General features: G+C 42.1%; 1 protein-coding gene across 1 annotated transcript; it reads left to right on the plus strand.

The window, feature by feature from the left end:
• The first annotated feature begins 10366 nt into the window (after positions 1 to 10366).
• TMEM192 (transmembrane protein 192) lies at positions 10367 to 27243 on the plus strand. The gene is made up of 6 exons (XM_068403882.1): positions 10367 to 10408; positions 13183 to 13329; positions 16992 to 17256; positions 19244 to 19378; positions 23771 to 23873; positions 25602 to 27243. The coding sequence occupies exons 1-6, from the start codon at positions 10367 to 10369 to the stop codon at positions 25723 to 25725; spliced, it is 816 nt and encodes a 271-aa protein (XP_068259983.1). The 3' UTR covers positions 25726 to 27243.
• The last annotated feature ends 319 nt before the right edge of the window (positions 27244 to 27562 follow it).

Consider the following 27562-nt stretch of genomic DNA (forward strand, 5'->3'; position numbering starts at 1 on the left):
TACTGGAGTTATTATGGTGTTACTGGAGTACAATTTTCACTGGCATCAGGGAAAGCCTCTTGCCAATTTTCCTATGCAAAAGGAGAACATTGTGATACGTATCATCAGAATCTAAAATATTCAAAAGACTACCTTGTCAGAATGCTAATATTTAACCATACAGCCTAAAAAGCTAGTTTATGCAAGCTAGTTCTTGACATGTTCATTTTAAGATTTTCAGACAAAATATTTAAAAAATGGAAAAAGAACTGGGGGGGGGGAATGGTAATTTTTCCTTGAACTTTCATCCTCTGTCTTTATTTTAATTTTATCAGTAGTTTTCTTGAGGCAAATTATCTCAAATATCCCTCTTTTTCAATGAAAATCATCCTAGATGGTATATAATCTAAACCCAAATATTTTCAGAAACAGTTCTGCATTTCCCTTTATATAGTTCAAGTAAATGCTTGTCATATTGTGATGGCTTTATTATTCAATATAAACAGAAATGTGATTTGGAAAAATTAGAAAAAAGTTATAAAATCCATAGTTAAAAATTACTCTGCAGAGGGAAAACTTTTCACCCTGCAGATTAGGCATTTGCTGAAGTCTTAAACCATTTAAAACTCTAAACCCCATTTTTAGGGCAAAGTAAATAAGATACATTGTGATGCTCTGTTCCAAAGTTTGATTTATACTTTTAATGTATATTTCTAAAAATAAATATGAAATCAAGAGTTGTATCCCTTCTTCACCTCAATTTATTTGCTTTTGAATACAGCTGGAAATTCAATAGCATTAAAAAAGTAAGCAAGTGCCCATTCTGTTGTTCACAATTCCTCCATTCACTGTTACGTTATGTCCTCTCTCTCATCTGCGTTAAGCAGTCCAAATTCTCCCTCTACAACTGTATTAACTTTTACTTACCTACTTTTATCAATCCTATCTAAATGAACCTAGGGGCGACAGGCCTGCGTTGGCGGCAAGACCGCTAGCCCAGCTGAAGTGCATTTACACCAATGCACGCAGTATGGGCAACAAACAGGAAGAGCTAGAAGCCACTGTACAGCAGGAAGGTTATGATGTGGTTGCCATCACAGAAACGTGGTGGGATGACTCTCATGACTGCAGTGCTGCTATGGATGGCTATAAGCTCTTTAAGAGGGACAGGCGAAGCAGGAGAGGCAGTGGGGTAGCGTTGTATGTTAGGGAGTGCTTGGACTGTGTTGAAATTGAGGAAGGTGATGAGGATGAAAAGGTTGAATGTCTATGGGTAAAGATCAGGGGGAAGGTCGGCAGGGAGGACAGTACGGTGGGAGTCTGTTATAGACCACCCAACCAGGATGAGCAGGCGGACGAGGCGTTTTACAAGCGGCTGTCAGAAGCCGCCCGGTCATCAGCCCTTGTACTCGTGGGCAACTTGAAATTGCCGGATGTCTGCTGGAAATACAACATGGCAGAGAGGAAGCAATCTAGGAAGTTCCTAGAATGTGTGGAGGACAACTTCCTCATGCAAGTGGTAAATGAGCCCACTAGAGGAGGGGCCCTGCTTGACCTGTTGTTTGTGAACAGAGAAGGACTAGTGGGAGATGTGAGGGTCGGCGGCCGTCTTGGGAATAGCGACCATGAAATGTTAGAGTTTTCGATAGTGGGGGAATTAAGGAGGGGCAAGAGCAGAACTTCTGCCTTAGATTTCTGCTGGGCAGACTTTAGCCTGTTTAAGAGGTTGGTAGACAGAGTCCCTTGGGAGTCGGTCCTGAAGGGCAAAGGAGTCCAGGAAAGCTGGATGTGCTTTAAAAAGGAATTGCTAAATATTCAGGAGCAGGCTGTCCCGGTGTGTAGGAAGTACACACACCTGAAATGCCTGTACACCAATGCACGCAGCATGGGGAATAAACAAGAGAAGTTAGAAATCCGTGTTCGGTCGGGGGGCTATGATCTAGTGGCAATTACAGAGACTTGGTGGGACACCTCGCATGACTAGAATGTGGTCGTGGATGGCTATGTCCTGTTCAGGAAAGACAGGCCACTAAGGAGAGGTAGTGGAGTGGCTCTTTATGTGAGTGAGCAGCTAGAATGTATTGAGTTCTGTCCGGGGCGGATCAGGATCGAGTTGAGAGTTTGTGGGTGCGAATTAAGGGGCAGGCTGGCAGGGGTGATACTGTTGTGGGTGTCTATTACAGGCCACCGGATCAGGATGAGGAGGGTGATGAGGCCTTCTACAGGCAGCTGAGAGCAGTCTCTCAATTACAGGGCCTGGTTGTTGTGGGGGATTTCAACTACCCTGATATTTGCTGGAAGGCCTACTCAGCCAGCCATCCTCAGTCCAGGAGGTTCCTCCAGTGCATTGATGATAACTTTCTGATGCAAATGGTGGATGAGCCAACTAGGAGAGGAGCGTTGCTGGATCTTGTTCTCGCTAACAAGGAGGGTCTGGTTGAAGCGGTGAAGGCTGAGGGCAGCCTTGGCTGTAGTGACCATGAGATGGTAGAGTTCAGGATCTCATGTGGCAGGAACAGAATAGCTAGCAGAATCGCAACCCTGGACTTCAGGAGGGCCAACTTTGGCCTTTTCAAGCAATTGCTAGGGGAAATCCCATGGGACAGGGTACTAGAAGGTAAGGGGGCCCAAGATAGTTGGTTAGCATTCAAGGACTGCTTCTTCCGAGCTCAAGATCAGAGCATCCCAACAGGTAGGAAGTCAAGAAAGGGTACCAGGAGACCTGCATGGTTAAACAGGGAACTGCTGGGCAAACTCAAGTGGAAGAAGAGGGTGTACAGATCATGGAAGGAGGGGCTGGCCACTTGGGAGGAATATAAGTCTGTTGTCAGAGGATGTAGGGAGGCAACTAGGAAAGCTAAGGCCTCCTTGGAATTAAACCTTGCAAGAGAGGTCAAGGACAACAGAAAGGGCTTCTTCAAATACATTGCAGGTAAAGCCAACACTAGAGGCAATGTAGGCCCACTGATGAATGAGGTGGGGGCCCTGGAGACAGAGGATAAAAAGAAGGCAGAGTTACTGAATGCCTTCTTTGCCTCTGTCTATACTGCTGGAGGCTGTCCTGAGGAGCCCCGGACCCCTGAGGCCCCAGAAGAAGTCAGGATAGAGGAGGAATCTGTCTTGGTAGATGAGGGCTGGGTCAGGGACCAATTAAGCAAACTGGACGTCCATAAATCCATGGGCCCTGATGGGATGCACCCACGGGTGCTGAGGGAGCTGGCGGAAGTCATTGCTAGGCCACTCTCCATCATTTTTGCTAAGTCGTGGGCAACAGGAGAGGTGCCTGAGGACTGGAGGAAAGCGAATGTCACTCCAGTCTTCAAAAAGGGCAAGAAGGAGGACCCGGGCAACTATAGACCGGTCAGCCTCACCTCCATCCCCGGAAAGGTGATGGAACAACTTGTTCTTGGTGCTGTCTCTAGGCACATCAAGGACAGGGGGATCATTAGGGGCAGTCAACATGGCTTCACCAAGGGGAAGTCTTGCTCAACCAACTTGATAGCCTTTTATATCCTTTTATTCCACATAACCCGGTGGATAGATGATGGTAAAGCTGTGGATGTGGTCTATCTTGATTTCAGTAAAGCGTTTGACACGGTCTCCCACGGCATCCTCGCAGCTAAACTGAGGAAGTGTGGTCTGGATGATCGGATAGTGAGGTGGATTGTGAACTGGCTGAAGGAAAGAAGCCAGAGAGTGGTGGTCAATGGGACAGAGTCCAGTTGGAGCCCTGTGTCTAGCGGAGTCCCTCAAGGGTCGGTACTGGGACCAGTTCTATTCAATATATTCATTAATGACTCGGATGAGGGAATACAGTGCACTGTAAGCAAGTTCGCTGATGACACAAAACTGGGAGGAGTGGCTGAGATGCCGGAAGGCTGTGCTGCCATTCAGAGAGACCTAGACAGGCTGGAGAGTCGGGCGGGGAGAAATTTAATGAAATATAACAAGGGCAAGTGTAGAGTCCTGCATCTGGGCAAGAACAACCCCATGTACCAGTACAAGTTGGGGACAGACCTGTTGGAGAGCAGTGTAGGGGAAAGGGACCTGGGGGTCCTAGTGGACAACAGGATGACCACGAGCCAGCAGTGTGCCCTTGTGGCCAAGAAGGCCAATGGCATCCTGGGGTGTATTAGAAGGGGTGTGGTTAGCAGGTCAAGAGAGGTTCTCCTCCCCCTCTACTCTGCCCTGGTGAGGCCGCATCTGGAATATTGTGTCCAGTTCTGGGCCCCTCAGTTCAAGAAGGACAGGGAACTGCTAGAGAGAGTCCAGCGCAGAGCCATGAAGATGATTAAGGGAGTGGAACATCTCCCTTATGAGGAGAGGCTGAGGGAGCTGGGTCTCTTTAGCTTGGAAAAGAGGAGACTGAGGAGTGACCTCATTAATGTTTATAAATATGTAAAGGACAAGTGTCATGAGGATGGAGCCAGGCTCTTCTCAGTGACATCCCTTGACAGGACAAGGGGCAATGGGTGCAAGCTGGAACACAGGAGGTTCCACATAAATATGAGGAAAAACTTCTTTACGGTGAGGGTAACCGAACACTGGAACAGGCTGCCCAGAGAGGTTGTGGGGTCTCCTTCTCTAGAGACATTCAAAACCCGCCTGGACGCGTTCCTGTGTGATATGATCTAGGTAATTCCTGCTCCAGCAGGGGGATTGGACTAGATGATCTTTCGAGGTCCCTTCCAGTCCCTAACATTCTGTGATTCCATGATTCTGTGATTCTGTGAAGTCAAGCCATCGGGGAAAAAGACCGGCCTGGTTAAACAGAGAACTTAGGCTAGAACTTAAGGAAAAAAAGAGAGCCTACTTGCTCTGGAAGAAGGGTCAGGTAACTTGGGAGGTCTATAGGGACGTTGCCAGGTCGTGTAGGGAGAAGATTAGAAGGGCCAAAGCTCAATTAGAGCTTGATTTGGCTGCTACGGTCAAAGATAACAAAAAAAGCTTCTACAAATACATCAACAGCAAAAGGAGGGTCAAGGAGAGCCTCCACCACTTGCTGAATGAGGAGGGTATTGTAGTGTCAGGGGATGAGGAAAAGGCAGAGGTGCTCAATGCCTTCTTTGCCTCAGTCTTTAATGTCAAGACCGGTTGTCCTCAGGAGACTTGGCCCCCAGAGCCTGAAGTTAGGGATGGGGGGCTGTGTGAACCCCCCGTAATCCAAGAGGAGACGGTTAGTGACCTGCTGTGCCAGTTGGACACCCACAAGGCTATGGGCCCGGATGGGATTCACCCCAGAGTAATGAAGGAACTGGCAGATGAACTTGCCAAACCACTCTCTATTATCTACTGGCAGTCCTGGTTAACTGGAGAAGTTCCAGCTGACTGGAAATTAGCAAATGTAATGCCCATCTACAAGAAGGCCCGGAAGGATGATCCAGGGAACCATAGGCCTGTCAGCCTGACCTCGGTGCCAGGCAAGGTGATGGAACAGATCATCCTGAGTGCCATTACACGGCACATGCAGGACAATCAGGGCATCGGGGCCAGCCAACATGGATTCATGAAAGGCAGGTCCTGCTTGACCAACCTGGTCTCCTTCTATGACCAATTGACTTGCTTAGTAGATGAGGGCAGGGCTGTTTTTGATTACATGATTATTGTCTATAAACAGCCCCATGCTGTTCACCACAAAAAACGTACACTTGCATGATGCGAAAATCTGAAACTATACATGGATAGAAAGGTTCCTTTATTTTAAATGTATTCAGCAGTGAACTGTTTTTTAATCTCCATAGGACTTTAAAAACTTACAGAAGCTTGAAATAAAACAAGTACCTGAGAAGTGTCTGTAATTTGAGGCTAGAATATAAACTGCGCTTACTGAAGTATGACTGTCAGGACTATTACAACCAATTCATGCAAATAAAATGTCTTTACTGTTATTTTTACCTTTTCACTTCCCATTTGTATTTTCAGTCATGCTGGGATCTGTCACAACCCCATATTCTCAGAGCGGGGACTGTGTTCTTTACATAGAGCTGAATACAGTTGAAATACTAATTGTACGTGCAGTATGAATAAGAAACAGTAATAATTACACCTTATAGTTGAATATGAAAAAGGTTGTGAGCTCAGTCCTGTTTCCATTCCTGCCAAATCTTAAATAAAACTGAGAGGAAGAAAAGTAGATATTAGGCCTCTTTGTGAAGATACAACTATGAAAGTTAGTCCCCAAATATTCTAATTATTACTCATATGGAAAAGGTTATGCTTAAGTATAGGATTTAATCCTGGGTATCTAATCTACGCTAGCTTTCCTTAAGGGCAGCCCACAAATAAGGACACCATAGCATGGCATTGTTGGGCCATACCACACCTTTTTACCGTACCCTTATCAGACACCTTCATCATTACTGTTGGAGTTGCAGAGGAAGTAATTTAAGAACAGGCCATATCTTAATCTGTTTTAGACTCCCCAGCACTGGATGAGGCCTCAGGAGTGGACTTTTAAGTCAGGTGCACTAAAATGATAATGATGTCTGCAAAATTTGCCAGAAGATGGAACAGGAATTAAGCAGAAGAGAATCTTACATCATTAAAACCTCTCACAATAAAAATTACCTGCAAATCTAATAATTAAAACAATATACCAAAACAAAACACAGATTGGGTGATCTACTAAGAACAAGAGCAGAATACTACTATAAAGATTATATACATATTTTAGATAAACCAGTTGAAATTGACAGTCACATTTCTAAAAATGCTAACTGATGTTGTGTACAGTAAATATTTATGCATTTGAAATATTTAAACTTATGTTTTTTCCCCAACTGTGCTTTTCAGTAACCCGTTGAGAACACTTCTTTTTCCATTCAGTAGAAACAATACTTATAAAATTATACATATTCAAATGAGTTCTGATAAATGTAAACTTCCTGGGATTTTAGGATTCTAAAATTATACTTAGAAGAATTTGTTTATTTGATTTTATCTCAAACACCTGTCTAATGGCATGTATCATGCACACTGCATATACGTGTGCAAGCCATTGAGTAGAGGTGTTTTGTAAGTATACAGCAGTTTGCAGTAATGGATTATACATTAGACCCAATTTCTAAATCTCTGAACAAATAGAGATTGTTAGAAAATTATCTCTGAACACGCACAGAGAAATGGCAACTACTTAGCAGCACTGGTGTTCACTTTTTAAATAGTTTGCTGCTGATACAATGCAGACAAAGTATGTGTTTCTCACCTGACCGTGTTGGATATCTGAAGAAAGTCTAAAACCAAGATTATAGTTAGCCTATAGTATTTTGCAGAGACCGGCAACAGGAGGAGGAGTACTTCTACAACTGAAATCATTATGCTAATAAAAAATATACTTGCTCGAGCTTTGGTATCCAAGCAATGAATAAAATCCCTGATTTTAGGCTTCTTGGTTCCTAAGTCTTTGAACAACTGTTCTAAATCACTTCTCTTTTTTTTGATTATATGTCTTCCCCTCCTACTGTTTCCCCTCAAATATCATCCTTGCCAAATTCAGAATCCAAGCCCCTGAGATTAAAGGACAAAAACATGTGTCCATTCATAAGCATGCATGTAAGCAAGCAAATAAAATGTGGAGAAACAAGAAATAAATGTGCAGTTCAGCACTTTATTTGGTCATCAATGTAAGCAATATCAGATGATATGTGACTATTTTTTGTAAAATACTTTTTTTGTTGATTTGGGGATTTTTTTTGTTTCTTCAAAAAGTTTAATGCTATTTTAATTCTTTCAAACAATAAACTGCTATAAAGTATTTTTAAGCAATATAAAGGTATTTATAGTAAAAAAAAATATATTCTAGCCATTGTGATTCACTGGCACTGTTCTTAGTTTCTTGGCTGTGTGACTAGGTATAATACACTGCATGCTAGCATTTCTGGTTATTCCAGAACAGACGCGTTAACCAGAACACAGACGTTGTTGCTCCTTGCAAAACAAACAAAAGGTAAAGACTTCATGCTTTTCAAGCTGAGCAGAAGCTCAGACAAAGGAACTACGCAGGTAAGTTGTATAGGTATACAAGGAAATGGGAAGTTCTGGCAGTCACACAGCATCCTTGTGAAAATTGCGCAATAAAGTTTTAGACTGATCTATGAAACCACTCATATCTTTGATGTTTATTAGATCTGTGTAGATGTAGACCACACCTGCCAAGCTAACTACTGGGCAAGGCAGAACACCTTACAAAAGTAATGCCTATTACTTGAACAGCAACCAGTGAATTGTAGCCTCACTTCACTGTCATAGAAAAACTTTGTCCTCTGGTTGCTGATTGATAGGATTTCTGTTTTTGTGAGGAAGGAAAAAAGAGGAAGCGGAATAAGGAAGAAGAAAAAGGAACATTTGGGCTGAGAAAGTGGAACTAAGCAGGCTCTTATCACAGGAGGTGGACTTAATCTTACTGGAAGTAGCAAGTTTAAGGGTTGTTTTTCATTTAAGGTAGTTGCCCAGGACATTAAATATGTGTATCTACATAAAACAAGAACAAATTAATGCAAGTTACGAATGTAAACGCTCTGGGTGGGAGGTTTCAGTTGGGTATTTTTCTACATAAAGAGACCCAAGACAAGTCACAGAAACAGAGATGAAAAACTTGGAACAGCCTGAAGAAGCCTTTACCTCAAAAGTAGCTTTTCCCCTTTGGCACTTCTGCACTCTTTCAAGAAAGGCAGAGCCACACCAGGTGTTTAGGGTGACACCCCTGGCTTCTCTTAAATAGTACACAAAGAACAATCCCTGCGGCGGGCGGCAAGGAAGGCACAGACTCTGAGATCGAGGATGCAAGGGGCTGAAGCCGAAAGGCCTAAGGCTTTTTATTGTTATGCTACTACCCTATTTAACTGCTACAATGCAGGAGCCAGACTAGGCAGTTCAAGATAACATCAACATTCACACGCTAAGCACTCATCACTCATCCTGGGAAGAGCCCACACTGTCCTGGGCTCAAAACACCAACAATCATTCCTGTTTTCAGCTCTGTGTTCAGAACTGACCTTCAACACATGTTTACTTGTTACATGCCTCAAAAAGCCCTGTGAACTGGTCTCGGCTCCTTTATCTTAGAAGCAAGCAAAAACTATTCTCAGTGCAGTGTTCCCAAGCAAATCTTATGCTCCCCAAGTAAAGCACAGCTGTTTGCAGACTGAGGGTCTTCCACAAATCCCAACCTGGGGATGATACTAGCTTGCTGTCTTTCAAGCCCCTGTTACAGCTTTGCTCCTCTTCAGTGTCCTCACTAACATCAGCTCAAGGATTAGGGATGGTCTCATAAAGCAAACAGAAGGTTAAGAAACATTAGCAGATGAACAAGCACACAACAGATAATAAATATGCTGCTTTGTAAACTCATGCTATTCACACGCTTGAACACCGTGTCATTCCAGTCGTTCCTATTTCAGAAAGGATATAGCTGAAAAAGGTCAGATAAGCTAACAAAGATTACCAAAGAATAAAGTGGTGAAGAAGTATTTGCCATACAAAAGGGTGTCAAGGAGTAATACGACAGAGATCCATAACGGGAGTAGCGTGGACACCGTAAGTGGCCATAGTCTCTCTCAAGAACGAAGGGTTATAAAATGAAATTAGCAAATAGCAGGTTTTAAAGAAAATGTGTTTCTTCACAAAATACATAACTGGGCCAGAAATACCTTTGATGACTTATTATGTGCCTCGTGCATGCTAAATCTTTCCATGGTCTGAAGGGGCAACCAGACACGTCCACGGAAAAGAGATCCACTGGAAATAATTACGTGCATAGTCTCTGTCCCTTCCTCAAGAAGTCCCTGCAAGACAAATTGTTGGTAATGGGAAGATGCTCTGCACAGCCAGCTGAGAGCAACACTACGCTGCCTTTATCCCCACGCTTTTTTGCTGGGCACCTGCTGCCGTTTACTCTTGGTTACTTTCCCTCCCGCTATGTCACCTGAGCCACCTGCCTCGCAGGGACACCAGCCCTGGGCCTGCATTCACTAGCCCCCCTTTAAATTCAGTCCCGGGCTGCTGAGTCAGCTTGACCGAGCCTCGCCAACGGAGAGCGCAACACCCCGGGCGGGCCCAGGGGCACACGTTTCGGGCCCGGCTGCTACCGTACAGATCCCGCTCCGTGAGGTGGGCAGTCCTGGGCGAGAGACGCGGCCCAGGGCGGCCCGGGCCCCGACCGCGGGAGCGGGCCGAACCGGGGGCCGTGCCTCGGCCACCGCCCGCGGGTACGGCCCCTCCGCCGCTGCCCCCGCCCACCGGCTGTAGCCCCGCCCCGGGGTAGGCGCTGCGGCGCGGCTCGGGCCCAATAGCGGCAGGGGCTCTACGGCGGGGCGGGGCTTGCGCCTGGCCGGGCGGTGGCCGGGCCGCCGGTTAAATACAGCCGGGGCGGCGGAGGGCGGGAGTGGAGATGGCGCTGGCGGCGGGGAGGCGGCAACAAGACCTGGGCAACGTGAGTGCGGGCCTGTGCGGCGGGCGGGAGCGGGGCTTCTTCCCGGGGCGGGCGGCCAGGCCCCAGGCTGAGCACGGTGGGCGCTGCTGGGGGGGGCGCCTCGCTTTCTGTTTCGTCTCTTCCTTCCACTTCTGTTTTCTGTGCTCAGCGCTGAGGGCTTGCGCTTCCCTTCGCAGGGGGAGCAGCCGGCCCGGGCGTCTCGTAAATGGCCGTTTCGGAAGAGGCCACTGGGGCCGCTCCCTGCCCGGGCCGCCGCCCCCCGCGCTGCCTGCGGGCAGGAACCGCTGCCCTGCGGAGCGCTGCCCCTCCGTAGCCGTGCTTGAAATGCCCCCATGCAGTTGGGGTGTGGGGTGGTTCTTGATCGAGGCTGTTCGTGTCGCTTGTTTAGCTCTTCTGGGTTATTTTTCCCCAGGCAGATGCCGTAAGTGCAGTGTCTGGTTTACCTGCTGCGCGCTGGCGTGACCACGGCGTGTTTCTGTTTATTTGGGGGGGTGTTCAGCGGGCAGGCAGCGCGGGCAAGGCTCCCTGCCTGGGCGCGGCCTGTCCCTGCCCGCCCTCCTCTGCCGGGCGCACGGCTGCTGCGGGGGCGGTCACACGCTGGACGTGGATCAGGGAGCCGAGAGGCGGAAGCTTTAACCTGTCCCTGTGCTTGTGGCAACATCACTGCCTAGCAGAAGGGCCTTTTTTTTAAGGCGTTTTGGCTCGTAACAGCTGTGGTTTTAGGACATCTTAATTAAATGAACTTCTGTTTGATCTAATTAGGACACTTACTAGGCTTTCTTAATGTCAGATTGACTGCATGGCATCATTATCTCCTCCCCACGCTGCCTGTAATATCTACTCAGGGAGGTTATGTCACCCAGTGCTTCTTCATGCTAGCTGTATTTCAGGATGCAAAGATGGACTGTGGCAGGTCTCGCAGTAAGTAACATGGTCAAGCATGTTCTGATAAAGCTCTGTCTGTGAAGGAGTGTGCTGATCCATCATGGTGCTGCAGGAGTGATGAGTTCACCTGTTCCCATGAGACCAAGGATATTGTCCTAAGGAGCATCACTGTCTCTGTCGGAGGTGTGAGCTGTGAACTCTGCTATTAATTCTGTGTTGGGGAGGAATGAGGCAAGATGTCTTGGCTGCTGGAGTGCTGGTCCTGCACACTTCCAGAGCTTAAAATTATACCTGGCCCCTGAAAACAGGGGATGAGGAACAGAGGGCATCTTCGTACTCTTGCTTCTGGATTTTATATCAGTGACATGAGTGCCATTTGTAAACCTTTAGGTCTGCAGTAAAAGGTCATCTTACTAGGCAAGATATTTCAGCAAGGGTTGTTTACAGTTGAAGACTCGACTAATTAAAAGGTGTCAAACAGGTGAAAGAGGCCTTTTCACACTCTATGGTTGGGCAAGTGTGGCGTTCACAGTACTAAAATAAAACTGCTGACCAAAATAACCCTTGGTGGTGACTAGTTCCTTCACCATAGGCATTTGTCTTTAGGTGAAATAACACTGGGGAGCCAATCTACATTGTCCTGGTTAATATGAAGTATAAACCTAGGTCTAATCCCAAAACTTCTTTATCTCGATCTTCCTGTGCTAGTGTCTAGAAGAGTGACATACCTCACTTGTCTTGAGGCTTATGCTGCTTTCTGTCATGGCAAGGAGAAGTCCTCAGTTTGAAAACAGTAAATATCCCAGCCAACCCTGGTATGTCTCTCTGAATAGTCAGAAGTGGGGAGTGGGACAGGGTCTGCTCTTGTCTTGTTCTGGGCTGTGGTTAGTATCACTCAAAAGAGAAGAGCAGCCAAAACTTGATTGGGAATCTTGAGTTTCTTACCTTCTGAAGCAAGCAAGTCATAGCATGGGACATAATAGGATGCTAAGAGGGAAACTTGAGCAGTTGGAGCATTCATAGTGGCTGTGTATGTTCAGCTTAAGATGTATTGAATGACTGTGGCCTGGCCTGGAAGGAGCAGAGATGCATAGCACTGAGGCAAGTTGCTTGTCCACAAAGAAAGGTTTTTTCCCTCCACTCATTCTTAGTTTTACCTTTTACTTTTTAAAAAACAAACAAAGAAAAAAAACCCCAGCAACTGTAAACTTACGTAGCCAAAACATGTGAGATGAATGTGGAGGCAAAGCCCCAATACTTGGTGCCAACATGACAAGTAAGGGCTGCATGCTCTCTAGTGAAAGCAGCGAATGTCTTGCCCAGCACTTGGTAGCATCTTCTTCCCTCTATGAACTGCTGCTTCTTTCTTGCCTGGATTCAGTTTGAACTACTGCTGCAGGTGTTTTGACATGTCAGTAGTGTCAGCACCTGAATCACTTGAAACTGTTACTTGTACACTGCAGCTTTGTTATTGCCTCTGACTGTAGCTGGACAGAAGTAAGAATAGCGAGGATTTTTGCGGTACCTGTATAAAGTATGTGAGAGAGACTTTAATTGTCACGTTTTCCACCTTTTCACATAAACATACTAATACTGTGACCTATCTATTTGGAGTGATGCTCAAATACTTGTAATACATTTTAAAGGCCAAAGCTCCTGAAGACTCAGTGTGATGCTGGGAAGTAGATTAGTGTTAGATTCCTCAGGGACTGAGTTATTACATAAAGATGTGATGAGAGTTCACCTAGAATTTAAGAGTTTGTCTCAAGATACTGACCCATTTTTTTTTTTCCTCAAAGCTTGATTTGCTAACAGGAAATTGCTAAAACTTTCTACTTTACTTTTAGAGCTTACCTGTTACTACTCTTTGCTCTCCCCTTCTGCTACAGGGTTCCTTGGAAATAACACAGAGTTTGGAAGATGATCCTCTACTGGATGCACCGCTTATGTCATCTCATACGTTGCATTCCCAACTAAGGCCAAGATTTCATGCTATCCCAGCAGTTCTCCTTGCCAATTTTCTGTTGCTAATACATGTAAGTTTAAGCAGCATAATTTCCTTATGAAAACTTGCTGTCTCTACTCTGAATTCTTACTGTCCATGTGGACAGAATTCCTCTGAGATCTGCATACACTGTTTTTGCAAACCAGTGAAGTCTTACTTGCCAATGAATTTTGATAATGTGTGTGCTATGTGATACTTGCTGTGTTCTCATTCTGATTTTTTTATTGGCACTAACATGCAATGACACATCTTGTTAGGAAGAAAGGCCTTTTAAGTAGTAGTTCTTCTATGCTGTTGGAAATGTACTTTTAAAATAATATTACTGCTATAGAATTGCTTAGGCTAGTTATAGAGGGCTAAGATAATTTTGATGCTAAGCCTTCTGGAGGCTGAACTTAATTTCACAGGGAAGACAAGGTATTTTTTACGGTAACTAAACAAGTAAAGCTGGACTTGCCTCAGGGGTTTTGTGTGGTAGGGGATGGAGAGAGAAAGGAATCCAAATGTTACTTCCTGTTCTGACTGACTCTTAGGGGTTAAGGGTGAAAAGCTCAGATAAAGGACAGATCTTGTGCCTAGTGGTATGAAGGCCTTCATGAGGCTGTAGCAGAAGTAGAAACACTCCTGCTTAGTAGCGAGTTTATCCTTGATAACCTAAAGAGGCTTATTGTTGTTTGTGAGCATGTGTAAACCAAACATGAAGAAGGAAGGGTGAAAAGCTCTGATCCTAAGATCTAACTGAAAATGTAATTGCATAATGCCACTAAAACTGACTTGAAGATAGTATGTGTATAAATCCAGAGAGTGCACAGACATGTATGTATGTCGTGCTAGCTATTTTAGAGCTTCATTTGATCTCAAACAAAAAATAGTGTGCCCAGTGCTCTGCAAAACCTACTCTCTGCTAGAACTTCAAAAGCAGGTACCAGCCACTAAGGTCTCCCTTTGGGTGGCTGCATAAAGCTGTTCAAACAATATGCCCTGGACTTCTAATTTTAGAAGTAAATGTTTTGTGGGCCTCTTAGTAATATCAAGAAACATCCCTCTGTCTATCAAGTAGATGTAGGAAAGACTTCTGCTGAATAAACTACCAAAATTCCCAATGGAAACTGCATATCCAGCCTTATTCCCTTGCCCTACCAGAAGAACTCTGGTGCCATCCTGTTAGGATGGCACTTGAAGTCTGCATTATGAAGGTAGACTCTCCTACTGGTAGTAGAGCAGTATATGTTTTTCCACCTAGACTTGGGGCCTTACTATCTGCTACCATAACTAGTGTAGCCAAATATCAGTCACCCAGATCCTAGGAAATTGCTACCTCTTCTGTCCCCATCACTTCCCTTCTCCTGCAAATGGAGAGAAATGTGGGGAGGTGAAGAGAGAAAACTGCTGAGGCACCTGTCAACACACACTTTTCTAGGTAAAGTCTTGCTGCTATTGCTGAGCCTGCTGCAGTGGCCAGTTGGTCTTTGGAGCAAAATGGAGAAGTATCCTTTTCTGTTGGTGAAATACAGCATTATAATTGCCACATGAAATGGTGCTGTCTCTCTTGCTGAAAAGATGGATGGCAAACTTATTGGATTTCCTTCCCCTCCGCTTCTTCAAGCATCTGCAAACCTTGTGGAACATGGAGACACTGGGTTAGCTTCTCGTACACAGCCTGCCAAAGGGGCAAGTATCCTGGAGAAGTTAAGCCATCATAGTGTTATGTGGTAGAGTTGTAATGCACCTCTAAAGTAATTTGTATGTAATGTGGGGTATTTCTTCTCCATCCTCCTGTGCTAAGAAATGGGGTTAGGCTGCAAATAGCTGCTTCTGCACAGCTGCCTAGTTACATACAATTCTGGAGTGCGTGGGTAGGATATGCTGGAGTGTGGTGGGGCTGGGTTTTTGAGTGGCTTTCCTTTTGCCAAGCCTTGCTTTTCTGTAGGCTTATGGCTCCTATCAGGAGACTCTGGAGAGCAGTATAAAGTGTACAGGCTAGAAATAATTCCTTTATATTAACCCTGTCTTTCCTTAGTCCCCTCTGTGTATGCACATACACAAAACTGAACTTAAATACTACTCTCTATAAGAATAACTTTCTGTATATAAAAATCCCCTGTACTGGGGTGAAGCACCTGTTGTTGGACTGCCCTAAAATGTAAGCAAAACATCTTTAATAAATGCCACCCTTCATGCCAGCTACCTGTTTCCTCTTCTATACACTGCTGTAGTAGATCAGTAGAGCTGCAATGCTAGGCCACTCCTGCTTGCATCAGTTCAATATAGCCATTTTCTGTACTGAAGTACATTCCTAACACCTGGAGGGAGTAGAACTAGCTGTGTTACTGTTCTAAAATGGCAAACCAAACAGACCAAATAAAATATGGGTTAGCTGGATTATTCTTAGCTTTGTAAGAAAAGGAGGTAGTAAAATAATAGATTAAATGAATGTTTTGTTGATAACCCTCCCTCATGTTTCACTTCTTAATCTAGCTACTTAACCCATCTCAAGATAATTTGGGATTTAATTTGCATTTGAATTAATGGTCTTGCGGATAATACAGGACATGCACTCCTGTTTTTTGCTCCTTCGACCTTCTACCCTGTCTGTCCTCTATAATGTCTTTTTTCAGTATTGAGGATTGTGTGAAAATTATTCCCCCTTCTTCCTTCCTCCCCAGTTACCACCTAACTCTCCTCACAACCAGAGCAAGCCAAAGGCAGTTCATGTCAGGAGCAATTAAGTGGTACTGAAAAGTTAATTTCTGAATAAAGTTGCTTGAGAAATGACAAAAATATGAAAAATAAGTTCAAGGGAGTAGGAAGGGGGCAGTGGGCTCTTAGATATCCATAGAATTAAGTATGGAAAGGAAGATAGCAAATGAAAATCAGACACTTTCATCCATCTTCAGTTCTGATGTGCTGTTTCTATCAGTTATGAGATGCAGAACATTGGACACTTTTTAAGCTATGTATATTAGAGGTATTAGACTTCTGCAGACTTGAGGCAAACTGATATAGAGGCTCTCAATTTACTTCTGTATTGGTGAGAGTTGTTTTTGTTTTCAGTTCTGTTTTAAAATATTCCTATAGAATGAACCAGGCTGAAAAAGTACCATATTTTCTTGTTCACTGAATGAAAACAGTAGAGTGTTTTCTATGACAAAAACATTTATAGAATAGATTTAGTAAAGGATTGATTTTCACTTATGAAATTTCAATTTAAAGAAATGGAGACTGTACCAACAAGATATGAAGCTGTCCTGCAGAGTGATAACAAGTGGAATTGAATGATTCTGAAAGATGTGATTATTTTGAGTGACTATAAATCAAGTTCCCTTTAAACTAAAAAGACATAGTAAAGAGGGTCCAGAAATAAGAGAAATTCACTATAAAGGGGACTTGAGGGGACAGTAAAATTGATTTAGAGGAAATTCTGGAAAGAGTAGTGATTCTCAGCTCTGTTCAGATGAAGATTGGTTGCCCTCCAGGAAGCCAGTCTTACTACTTAGCAATTTCAGTCATGAGTATCTTCCCAGAATGACGTGCAGTGGTTGTAGTAAGTATCTAATGTTTTATACATTATCTTAACTCTAATAAAATCAATTCAGAAAGTAATGCATAATGAATATATTACATAAGCCTGACTTTTTCTCATAGTTAACTATTGAGCTTAAGAATTTTCCTTTATCTTCCTTTCTCTTCCAGGTTGCTTTTGTTGTTCTAGCATTTTTAGCAGCTATGTTTTGTTCTTACCCCAATCCAAATCAGGATAAGTGCCCTGGAAACTATACTCAACCACTTAAAGTGCAGACTGTCATAATCATTGCAAAAGTAATTCTGTGGACTCTGCATGTTTTTTTTGAACGATATGTCCAGTACCACCACAGTAAAGTCAGAAGCAGAGGCTACTTCGCAATATACCGATCAACAAGACATCTAAAAAGGCTTCCACTGCTGATACACTCCACAGGTGAAGTGAACTTGTTTTCCTGTTTTTTCTTCTAAAGCTTTAAATTATGACACGATGGAAGACTGAACAGTTTATATATAAATGTATATTGTATATTATGAACTTTTAAAAACCTGCCTATGAGCATTTATAAATGATATTTTAGGCAGATGGACCTCCTGACTGACCTTTCTAGCTTGCCAGATGCATGTTGTAAAGAGCTCTTTCTAGTGGGAAAAATGCCCACAAGTGTGAAGTTGAGTAAAACATCTAGTCATTCGCATCTAGTCTGCAGCCATAGAATGTTGGGCCAGCAAGATCTGTGTTTCATCTGCTAGTGATTTTGGTTTGCATACTCATTTGTCTAGCTAGGTATGTGGCAAGACTACTAGTCCTTCCAAGAAGTGTGCTACTCTTATTTTCAAGCTCAGCAATTCATGTAGAAACAGATGAATTGCCTGTTGCTCAACAGCTGTCTGAAATCAGTAAAATAAGCGATTTTCTGGTCTTCAGTGGGGCTATGTGTAACATTCAGCTCTACTTCTGACTGCCCTTTTCTACTTCCTATGGACAAAGGGTAGTGTATGGGAGTGGTTTAACTATATATTCCAAGTTACATCACTGGCCAGTGAAGCTGAAAGAAGTGTTGGTACAATTAGCTGGTGTAGCTTTTCTAACAAACTACTTCAACAAATCTAAAATCCATCTAACTTGAGGGGATTTTTCACACAGATATAGCAGGGGAAAAGAACAGTCATGGCTTCTACCGTATTTTTGCCTCTTACAATCCCACTTCCCTTCTCGAAGTCTTCTGAATAACTGGAGTAGAATTTTTTTTACCAGAATTGGTAAGTTAGATGGTCCAGCTTTATATAAAACCCTACCTTTCTTTCCACCCAGTCACTAAAAAGAGCTAGTCAACTTGATAAATGTGCAAAACTTCAGGCTATGGCCACTAGGTAGAGCTCTGAAGATGAAGATGGGTTTGGAGTGCAGTGACAAAATCAGGTCACAGCAGGATGTTTCAAGGGGTAGTAAAAGGACTATTTCTGCCTGTTGTGATGTAATCTGGAACACTTAGCCCTGTCTTCAGTCTTAGATGGAGCTCACTTCTCCCCTACCAGGCAAACTCTGGGCATGTGTAAATGTTCAGGTGCAATCAGTTGTGTGCTATGGACTTATGATGTAAATCATCTGTAATTCAGAAGGTGGTTAGCTCCATTACTGCAAACTCCATGCAATGCTAATAGCTCCTGATACCTCTTCCATCCTGACAGTTCAGTTGCCTAATGCAGTGTGAAAGAGAACTGTACAGTCCCCTAGCTAAATTAATGGTCTTAATACACTTAGTGCTTTATCCAGGCACGGGTTATAGCATTTCTACAGGAAAGAAAATGTTTCTGACTCTGTATCAGAGGAGAAGAGGAGTTCAGTTAAACTTTCAGTGACTTGCAAGTATTAAAATAGTAGGCAGGCAAGTGGAAGCCTATGCAAGTATCTCCCTGTGAAAGGAAGAAGTTTGGGTTCTTTTGCTCTGTTAGCCTCATTGAAATACACTCAAATCCACCACTGGAAGGAAAACGCCCTCTCATTTTGAATTGACTGATGTCACCTTTTAGGAATCGAAGGAAATTAATAGTCTGCAAGCCGTCTTGGGGATGGATAGCAGCAACAAGGCTAGAAACTGTTTAAGCCCACACATGTATATTGGGTATTTCTAGTCCATTTCTTCCACTTTTGTTTTTAAGTTAGAAAAATCTAAGAAAACTCACAATTCTCTAGCATTACAGTCAAATGCTGAAAAGAAACCTCATTTTGCTGCCAGCAGTTGTGAGCTTGCATCACTAGTGGTAAAGAAGTTAGCCAAAGAGGCAAGTACGGTATGAAATGGAAAAGCATTATTGAAATGTTGCAGCCTAATGTAGATACTGGGGATGTGAGAGTAGTAAGCTATTTTCAACAGCTAATGAAATTGTTACACCTGTAAAATATAACATTTGTTTTCTAGGTAATGCAGCCCTGCTTTTGATTCTGTCAATGCAGCATTCCTTTCCTGATCGCAGTAGAGTGTACCTGTATCTTATCCTGGGAGTCCTGAGCCTGGAACTGATTAGCTCCCTGACATGCCTAGTGATTTACACAGGTGAGAGAGGTGATTTTTGCCTTCTTGAGCGAGACTTGTGATAGCTGCTACTCAGCTGTTTGGTTGCCCTCACTGTAGCTTGCTTGGAGTACCCCAAGACACTTAATTGCAACTATAAATACAGAATGATTCTGTGCTTGTAGAAGGAGAATGAAGACAAATCCAAAACAAGTGGTAAGGTTGTCAGGCTTGATTTGTTCTACTAGTGCTGCTAAATGAAAACTCCATGTTACCTCAAAGCTGCTGATCCAGTGAAGTGGTAATAAACGTGTAAAAGTGTCCTGTGAACAGGCTTGTCTGTTTAATAGCATGTTTTCAAATGTGTGCACCACAGTCTGTGAAGCAGTAAGAGCTAGCTGCCTTTATCAGAACTGCTTCTAGGATTTAAATGTGGGACTTACATACCTGATAGTATGATGTGCCTTACTCTCCAGACTCTTCCTCTTTCACTGGTCCCACCCCAAAAGCTTCAGCTCCTCTTTGTCACTTAAATGGAAGATTCCCTCTAATGAATGTGAAAAAAAAGAAATTATGGCTTTTGGAATCTGTGCTAATACTGAAATGAGATACTGCCTCATAAAACTGAGGCATTGCTTTGTACTGTCACTTTTGGCTTGTAAGGTTATCTGCTTTTAGATTTGGTGTAACTTACCAACACTTGATAAACCTCCTTCCATTAAACTATTGCAGAACTATCTAAAATGTTGATTAATAAATGCTTGAACCAAATAGCTTTCTGTAATTTCATCTTAAACTGTCTGGGTTTATGGCTTGCATAACTCAAATGAAAATAACTGGGTTGAAAAAAAAAAACACCACTGAAAAGGTACAAGACACTAAAAAATGCAGTTTCTGTTGGCTGAAGAAAACTAGAGATGTTTACTGTGAAGTCTCTGTCTAAATGATATGTAGATCCTGCTCTTGAGTTATTTAGTTTATACTTCTGCTTCTGAGATGCTGCTTTCTGATTATTTACAGCTACAAACAAGATGATACCTCAGCAAAGTAGCCTCAGTAGCACTGAGGGGGCTGAAACTGAGTTTCTTAGGGGAAGGGAACAAAACCAATGGGAAACACTTATTGTTTGCTCCTGACTCCTAATCAAACAGGAGGAGGGAGGGTGGAAATACCTCCTTCAGGACTGCATGAAGCTTAAAACTTAAAGTAAAAGCCATTTCTGTGCTGGTTGGTATTTGTGTTAATCTGACTTATTTTGTGGTTTCATAATTAGTAATTAATCTAGGATGTCTTTTATTTTGGAGAAGAAAACCTTGGTATGTTCTTTGTGATGTAACAACACACAGAGAAATACTGCCAAGTAGCTTGGTCATCTAGGAAATTAAATCTGTTCTTGCCTCTCCTGCAACAACACTGAAATCAGAATGCAACACGAAATAAGGTCCCAGCTCCTCTTACAACTGTGCAGAGGCCTGAATGCTGTAGGCTTGTCAGGCTTTCCCCTGAATGGACCAGCATGGCTCAAGCAGACTAGCTGTCTTCTGGAGGAATAAGGGCAATGATGAGAGAATGCAAGCATGGCAGTCCTAGAGAGCTATTCCAAGAATGCTGGAGATCATCCCTTCTTTGCATACACATACTTAACTTTCCTGGGAAACTCAGGAAATAAAGAGATAAATTGCAAAACTTTAATAGAATGTCAGGAATTCCGGTGAAATGTTATTTCTTACCCTGTGAGGCCTCTTGGAGCTCAAAGAGCTACATTGTGTGTCTTTTACCCTGGCAGAAAAGGATAAGTGACTGCAAGAAAGCTGACCTTCATAGTAGTAAGGTCTGAGCCTGGACTTCCGTAAGAGCTCTCAAACTTTCTGCTTATTTGTCACCAAAATGGTCTTGTTTCCTAGCTTATACTGTGCTGGTTCCTGTGCCCATCAAATCCATTAACCCACTTACACTAGGAAGTTGTGGGGTGCAATGTTTAGCTTTCCAGCTGAAGGAGGCTTGAAGAAGGGTCCAGTGAGCCCTGGAACCAAAGTGAAGGAGGACAGAGCTGCATTGTTAGGAAGGAGTAAGGCAGTCTCTTTTGGCAACAGCTACCTTATTACCTCAGCAGCACCAAAACAACAGTCTAAGCTTCTTTCTCTAAAGCTTGGTGTGCAAAACTAGGGTTAACTTTTATGTAACTTAACCCTTATCTTAAGATGTGGAAGACGTCTAATCACTCTAGGTTGCCTTTTCCAGTGGGTAGTGTAACTTGTTTTCTTGTCTTCCATCCTAATACATGTTGAGGTAAGCTACAGGATTGCCTGCATGTCTGTCTGTTGTGTGTAGTGGTGTTTTTTAGGTTTTTAACATTTTAATCATTAAACTAAAGTTCTACTGAAGCAGAACAAAAGCCTTTGACCAGTTTTGAAAATAGCTTGAGAATCTGTAGTAATAGTGACACTCAACCTTTTTTTCTTTAGCATATGTGACTGAAAGCATGAAGCTGCTTTAGTAGGATAATTTTAAGGACAGTCCTATGCTCAGGCTTAGGGTGCTCCTCTTCAAGGCAGGCACTTAGCAGATACCACTTATTGTTAAGATAGTATCAGCTAATGTAGCTGAGCAGCAATGGGGAGATTAAGGTCACTTTACATAGAAACTCAATGATCAACCTCTTCCTTGTGTGAATATATTACTCCTAAATTTTGGAGGGGCAGTAGCACCAGTTCATACATTATTTCTCCACTGTGAAATAATTATTTCTTAACTACTAGAATGAGGTATAAATGCTTATCTGTAGAAGGTTCATGTACTTGACTTATTTTCATTTAAATATTAGTGCCTCACAAATGAAAGTGGTGGCTTGGAATACCTGATTGTAATTCTAGATATTTCTTCTTGCTTGTTGGAGCTATTTTATGACTTGTATGATGCCCAATGTCCTGTGAAGTACAACAGCCTTTCTTAAAAATCTCTGTTCAGTAGTGTATGTATATATAGCTGTAGGATGCAGAGGAAGGCATTCAGAAATCTACAAGGAATTGCTGTGATTGACCTATAATGGACTTGACATATAAACTGTTCAAGTGAGGTAAATGTGCATGGAATGAAGTATGATAAAACACTAAGCTGACATTTACAGCTGTCTGTAAGTTTGTTCCTGACAGGATAGGGAGTTAAGCTTTAAAAGGTCTACTAAATATATGTATTTAATGACTTTCTTACATACTTCTAATATCACTTGAATAAAAGACTAACATTCCCACAAACACCGCATGTTGGGAATTCCACATCCATTCCTTCGTGGCTTTATTTGTGGAGGAATACAGTCATAGAAATAACTAACCTTTGAGCCTAACTTGTAGTTAACCTCTGGAGGGTTTTAGCATTGTTTTTAGCAGGGTGGCCTGTAGTAAACCCCATCATATTACTGACTTGTAAGGACAGTCTTTCTCTGCTGCAGTAGTGTGGATTTCTCACAGAGCCAGACTGTAATGTTTTTAGTGGTATTAGATGTATTGCTTCACAAGCAGCTGTAACGGCTAAGTCTGGAATGCATACTCCAGATCTCTCAGTACATTCCCTTAATCAGGATCTGATATTGAGTAGCTTTGAGTATTTTCAGCTTCCTTCCAGAAATAAAACAGAGAATGCCTACAGCTTCTCCCACCCATCCCCATTCCATATCTGTTTAAATGCAATCTTAAACTTCATTCACAGGTGCCCAGGAATGACTTCTGGTTTTGGTAGCCAACATTGCAAGGTTCACAATGTGAAGCTGATCACAGAGACACTCTGGTTTGAATACTTAATGGCTTTCTGTAGGAAGTCTGCCCTAGTTTGAGAGCAGGCAGACAAGCTGCTGCTTCATTGCAGGTAGTCTAGTTAAAATAGAGTTTATCAAAGAGCTTAAATTAGAAGTTCTGACCTAGATACTAGTATCAAAACATCTTTGAACTTTTTTTTATGGCATGTTGCTTAATTTATGGCCTGAATTTGGAGACTAAACCTCAGTATCCTCTCAAAGGCAACTAAGGTTTCACCCTCTTTTAGGTGACAGACTAAAGTTTGTGGATATTAAGCAGTATGTTCAAGCTTCCCCATTCAGGTCTTCACTGCAGTCTTTTAAGAAGCAGGGCTGAAGGTGGGGGGGGGAGAGGGGGGGGAAACAAACAAAAAACAAAACAAACAAACAAACAAAACAAAAAACAACAACAAAAAAAACCCCACATCACTAACTTATAATCAAAGCCATTCCAGAAATGAGCAGAGATAAATTCTGCTTTTTCTTTCCTTCTTCCCCAGATTCCCCATATTTTCTTTCTATCTCCTATCCTAAGGCAATATTACAATCATCTGTTACAGATTTTTTTTTTTGTTTTTAACTTGGAGCCTGGTGATCAGGCTTTTCTTGTTGCTTTCCAACTGATTTATAAAACTTTGTTGCAGTGAAAATAAGCAACTTCAATCGTGCGAAGCCAAGACCTGACATAATTGAAGAAGAAAAGATATATGCTTATCCTAGTCACATTACCTCAGAAGTTGGATTCAGGTAAGATTTTCTGTATTAATCTTGTGCTGTGTTCAGCTGTGGTATATAGGTAACACTGACTTATGTAATTGCATTACTTTCTGGAGACTTACATATAATCTTAAATCTGTCAACTGAAGCAGAGGTGGGAATAATAGTTTTGAAGGAAACTATATGCTTAAGGCTGCTATTTTACATGCACAGATGAGCAGTAGCACAGTCTTATACTTCTATATGGTAATGGCAATTTGTTGTGATACAGAAATCCTCAAACATGAGGACAGAAGTGATTTGACCATTTATGGCTGGTTGCATGAATCTTTAATATGCTATAAATAACTGTGCTTAATCTGTGTTAGATGACTTTATATGGGAGTTTGAGGAGAGATACCGGTGTCTTACACTGTAACTTAAAGTATGGCTACAGAAGCCTAGCTTCTTCCACCAGCTTCAGACAAGGAAATATATTGTGGGCAGTTTATAGATGAAGAAAACTTCAGCTTTGTTCTGTGCCAGAGGTTAGACATGAGATTCCAGCAAGGGATTTGGACTATATTTCCATTTTGGGAAGGTATTTTAAAGGTGGGTAGGCACTTAAGAGGTAAGGAAGTTCTCAGTGAGACAGAAGCTATGCAACATTAACCTCACAAGCCCTGAGATTTACTGCTTGTTTGTCCTTTGTATACCTTCTGACTGCTTGAACATCTTCTAGTTGCTGAAACGAGTCTGGTATAACTTAAAAAAAAAAAATCATCAAAACTAACATGGATTTCCATAGAAGAATTTATTTAGAAATTTTCTAATACAGTATGACTTGCTTCTGAATGTGCACCTTAGTAAAAAGTTGAAGTGCAGAGATGACTAATACTTCAGCACTTCCCCTTGCGTCACAAATGCAGCATGTACATGCTTTATGGAACTTGGAGGTAGATGTCCAGGATACAGGAAGGATTTAGAGTTGTCTTGAATTTTGATACAATGTCTGACTTCCATCTTGATATAAACACCATGGTGAATGCATGGTAGACCTCATTTCTTTCTCATTCAGCTTCTCCCCTGAGAAATTCTCAAATGCCCAGAGAACAAGTCTGCAACAATGACCAGCTGAGGAAAAGAGTGATTATTTTTGATTAGAGTGCAAACTTCCTGTGAGAACTGATTGCAAACTTTAATTCAGCTCTATACAACTCTGACTCTCTTTCCCTTGAGAGTTTTGGTCTATTGAAAAGTGAATCCTGTCAGCCCTTCAGTTGACCCTGGTTACACGAATGTTTTTTTTAATATGATGACCTCTACAACCTAAGCTACTGATCAGGATCTCTTCTGGTGCTTAAAGCTGGTAGTGCAGATTACTGGTTAAGGTTGTAAGCTTTCTGTCTCCAAAACTTTTCTTTATTTTTTTCCAGTTTAACTACAGTCTGGCTCACTAACCTTAAGTTTCTTAAACAGTAAGAACCCTCATACTACTACAACTTTTCTGTAACTGTCTAACAGGAAATACATAACTTGATTATGTATACATGGCATGAAGTTTAGCCAAACTTCTTTCTCCTCCTGCATCTCATGCAAAATGGAGGTTAAACATAAAGGTGTTGTAGATTGCCTCCTCCCTCAAAAGTTAGTTGAGATCAACAAAAGTAAAACTGAAGGAAGCAACTTGTTTAAGTATTTGTTAATGAGCTCTGATGTTTTGTATGTTAGAAAGCTGTTGTCACTCATTGAAACTCATATCATTTTTGTTATTTCTAGGGAAAATTCAAGTTTAGAAGAAATAGTTGAGAAGCAAGGAGATGTAATAGAATATCTTCAGCGACACAATGCACTGCTCAGCAAGAGACTATTGGCACTAACATCTCAGCAAATCAAAACTTAACAGTGTTTGGAAAACTGCTGCTGGATCTCTGGAGGGAACAGAAGGTAATGTAATATCCAGACTCATTTGTACAGATGGCTCTTCAATCACCTTTCACATTTTGAAATAGAAGTTGAACTGGAAGGATGAGCCCTGCATACACTATAAACCTATTAACAACTGGACACTCAAGCTTTCTTCAAATCATCAGTTCTGAAAAAAAGTTCTGGAGCTTCAAGGATTTTTAATTCCTAATAGGTTAAAGTTGGACCTGAGGGAATGGTTTAAGTTTGTTCAGTTATTGCTGTTTTGTACTGCTGTAACCTTTAATCTTCAAACTACCGAAGTATTTTCTATTTCTAGAATACAAATTTGTTGTCTAGAAAAATCTGACATTGCAAAGGATGTATTTTCAGTTTCCAGTGCTGAAGCTGAGTCTAGAGGTGTTCTGTCACAGAGTCCCATTATGTCCAGCGTTACAGGTGGTGTACTTCAATAATCCTATACAAAGTAGATACTTGCTTTCTAGATAGGTCTCCTTTTCTCATTTGTCAAGAAAAGAAATGAAACTGTTTCCTGTGCCAGTGGGGAAATTTGCATCCAATTTAGAATTTAAAAAAGCCAGTGGGTGCTCTAGAATGGCAAATCTCGCATGTAAGTGTGTAGTATAAAATAAGTCACAATTAGCAATTTGAGCAGTTGTTCAGAATTCCGGCTTTAAAACCTGTAAAAGGGATCTTCAGGGCTGATGACTTTCCTGTTACTAGGAGTCTGTGTCAGCTAATAATGAACAACATTCCTGCTCTGCTGACTGAACTAACTTAATACAAAAATACTTGAGAAAGCTTTTTTGTTGACCTAGTAACTACCTTGTTTTGAATGGCTTTAAAGATCCTGTTAAAGATGCATCAGTTACATGCATCCTTGCTGTTTACTCTGACTCTTCAAAAAATGTTAGCATCTTGATTCAAAAGCTAAAATAGTGTATGTGGGGAGGTAAACAAGAGCAGAAGACAGAAAGGTCTTCTAGAAGTTGGAGAGACAAGAATTTTTGGTTTTATTTCATGGATTTATTGGGAAGGTTGGTTAAAGAACCATTCTGTTCTGGGTACTATTTTGTCTACCAGTGTAGACCAAGGATTATTTTAGAAGCCAATACTTCTGTGGGGAGACAGGGTAATCACTAGTCAGAACTGGTAAGAAGGCTCTCATGAGGAGTGGTCTTGTAGTTGAATATAAGAAAAACAAAAGAAAATCAATCCATCCTACTTTGGTCCTGGGGCACAACTTTAGAAATAACTAAACTGTTTAGTGTGCAACAAACATGGGGGGTTCTCATTTAAAGGAAAATAATAAATATCGGAGGTTTTGCTGCTATCTAACACTAAACCATTCTCCTTAACTGTTGTTTCTTGAAAATGCAGCCAGGATTTTATAATATACGTGTAAGTAATACAAATGTTTTTGGTTTTAGAACTCAGGTTTTGGTGTGATTGTGTATATCAATTTATATAATTTCTATGAAAAGCAGTAAAATGTGACTCAAGTTCATGCACAATAAATGCAACTAAGGAAAAGTATGAATTCTGTCATTTCTAAGCTCATGTATAACTGGTGAAGACTGTTCCAAAGGGCAATCTTTGCAGATTTTGTTATGCTGAAGTTCTCTCAGCACAGTTTTGGTGCTTAAAACCAGCTGAGAACTGCTATGGCAAGGATAGCTGTGCACTCATTTTGAAGATTTAAGGTTTGGTTTTATTCTCTCTTTCCTGAGTAATGTTTTTCCATCACACTTCAGGCTTTCCTTGCTACTCCTGTTTCACTCCAACATACAGGAATAGGCTGCATAGTGTAGCAG

The sequence above is a fragment of the Nyctibius grandis genome, chromosome 6 (genome assembly GCF_013368605.1).
Source record: "Nyctibius grandis isolate bNycGra1 chromosome 6, bNycGra1.pri, whole genome shotgun sequence".
Lineage (NCBI taxonomy): Eukaryota > Metazoa > Chordata > Aves > Nyctibiiformes > Nyctibiidae > Nyctibius > Nyctibius grandis.

Coding starts and splice junctions, on each gene's coding strand:
- TMEM192 (XM_068403882.1), top strand. CDS start 10,367: ATGGCGCTGGCGGCGGGGAGGCGGCAACAAGACCTGGGCAAC. Junction 10,409..13,182: donor GGCAACAAGACCTGGGCAAC/GTGAGTGCGGGC, acceptor CTTCTGCTACAG/GGTTCCTTGGAAATAACACA. Junction 13,330..16,991: donor ATTTTCTGTTGCTAATACAT/GTAAGTTTAAGC, acceptor TTTCTCTTCCAG/GTTGCTTTTGTTGTTCTAGC.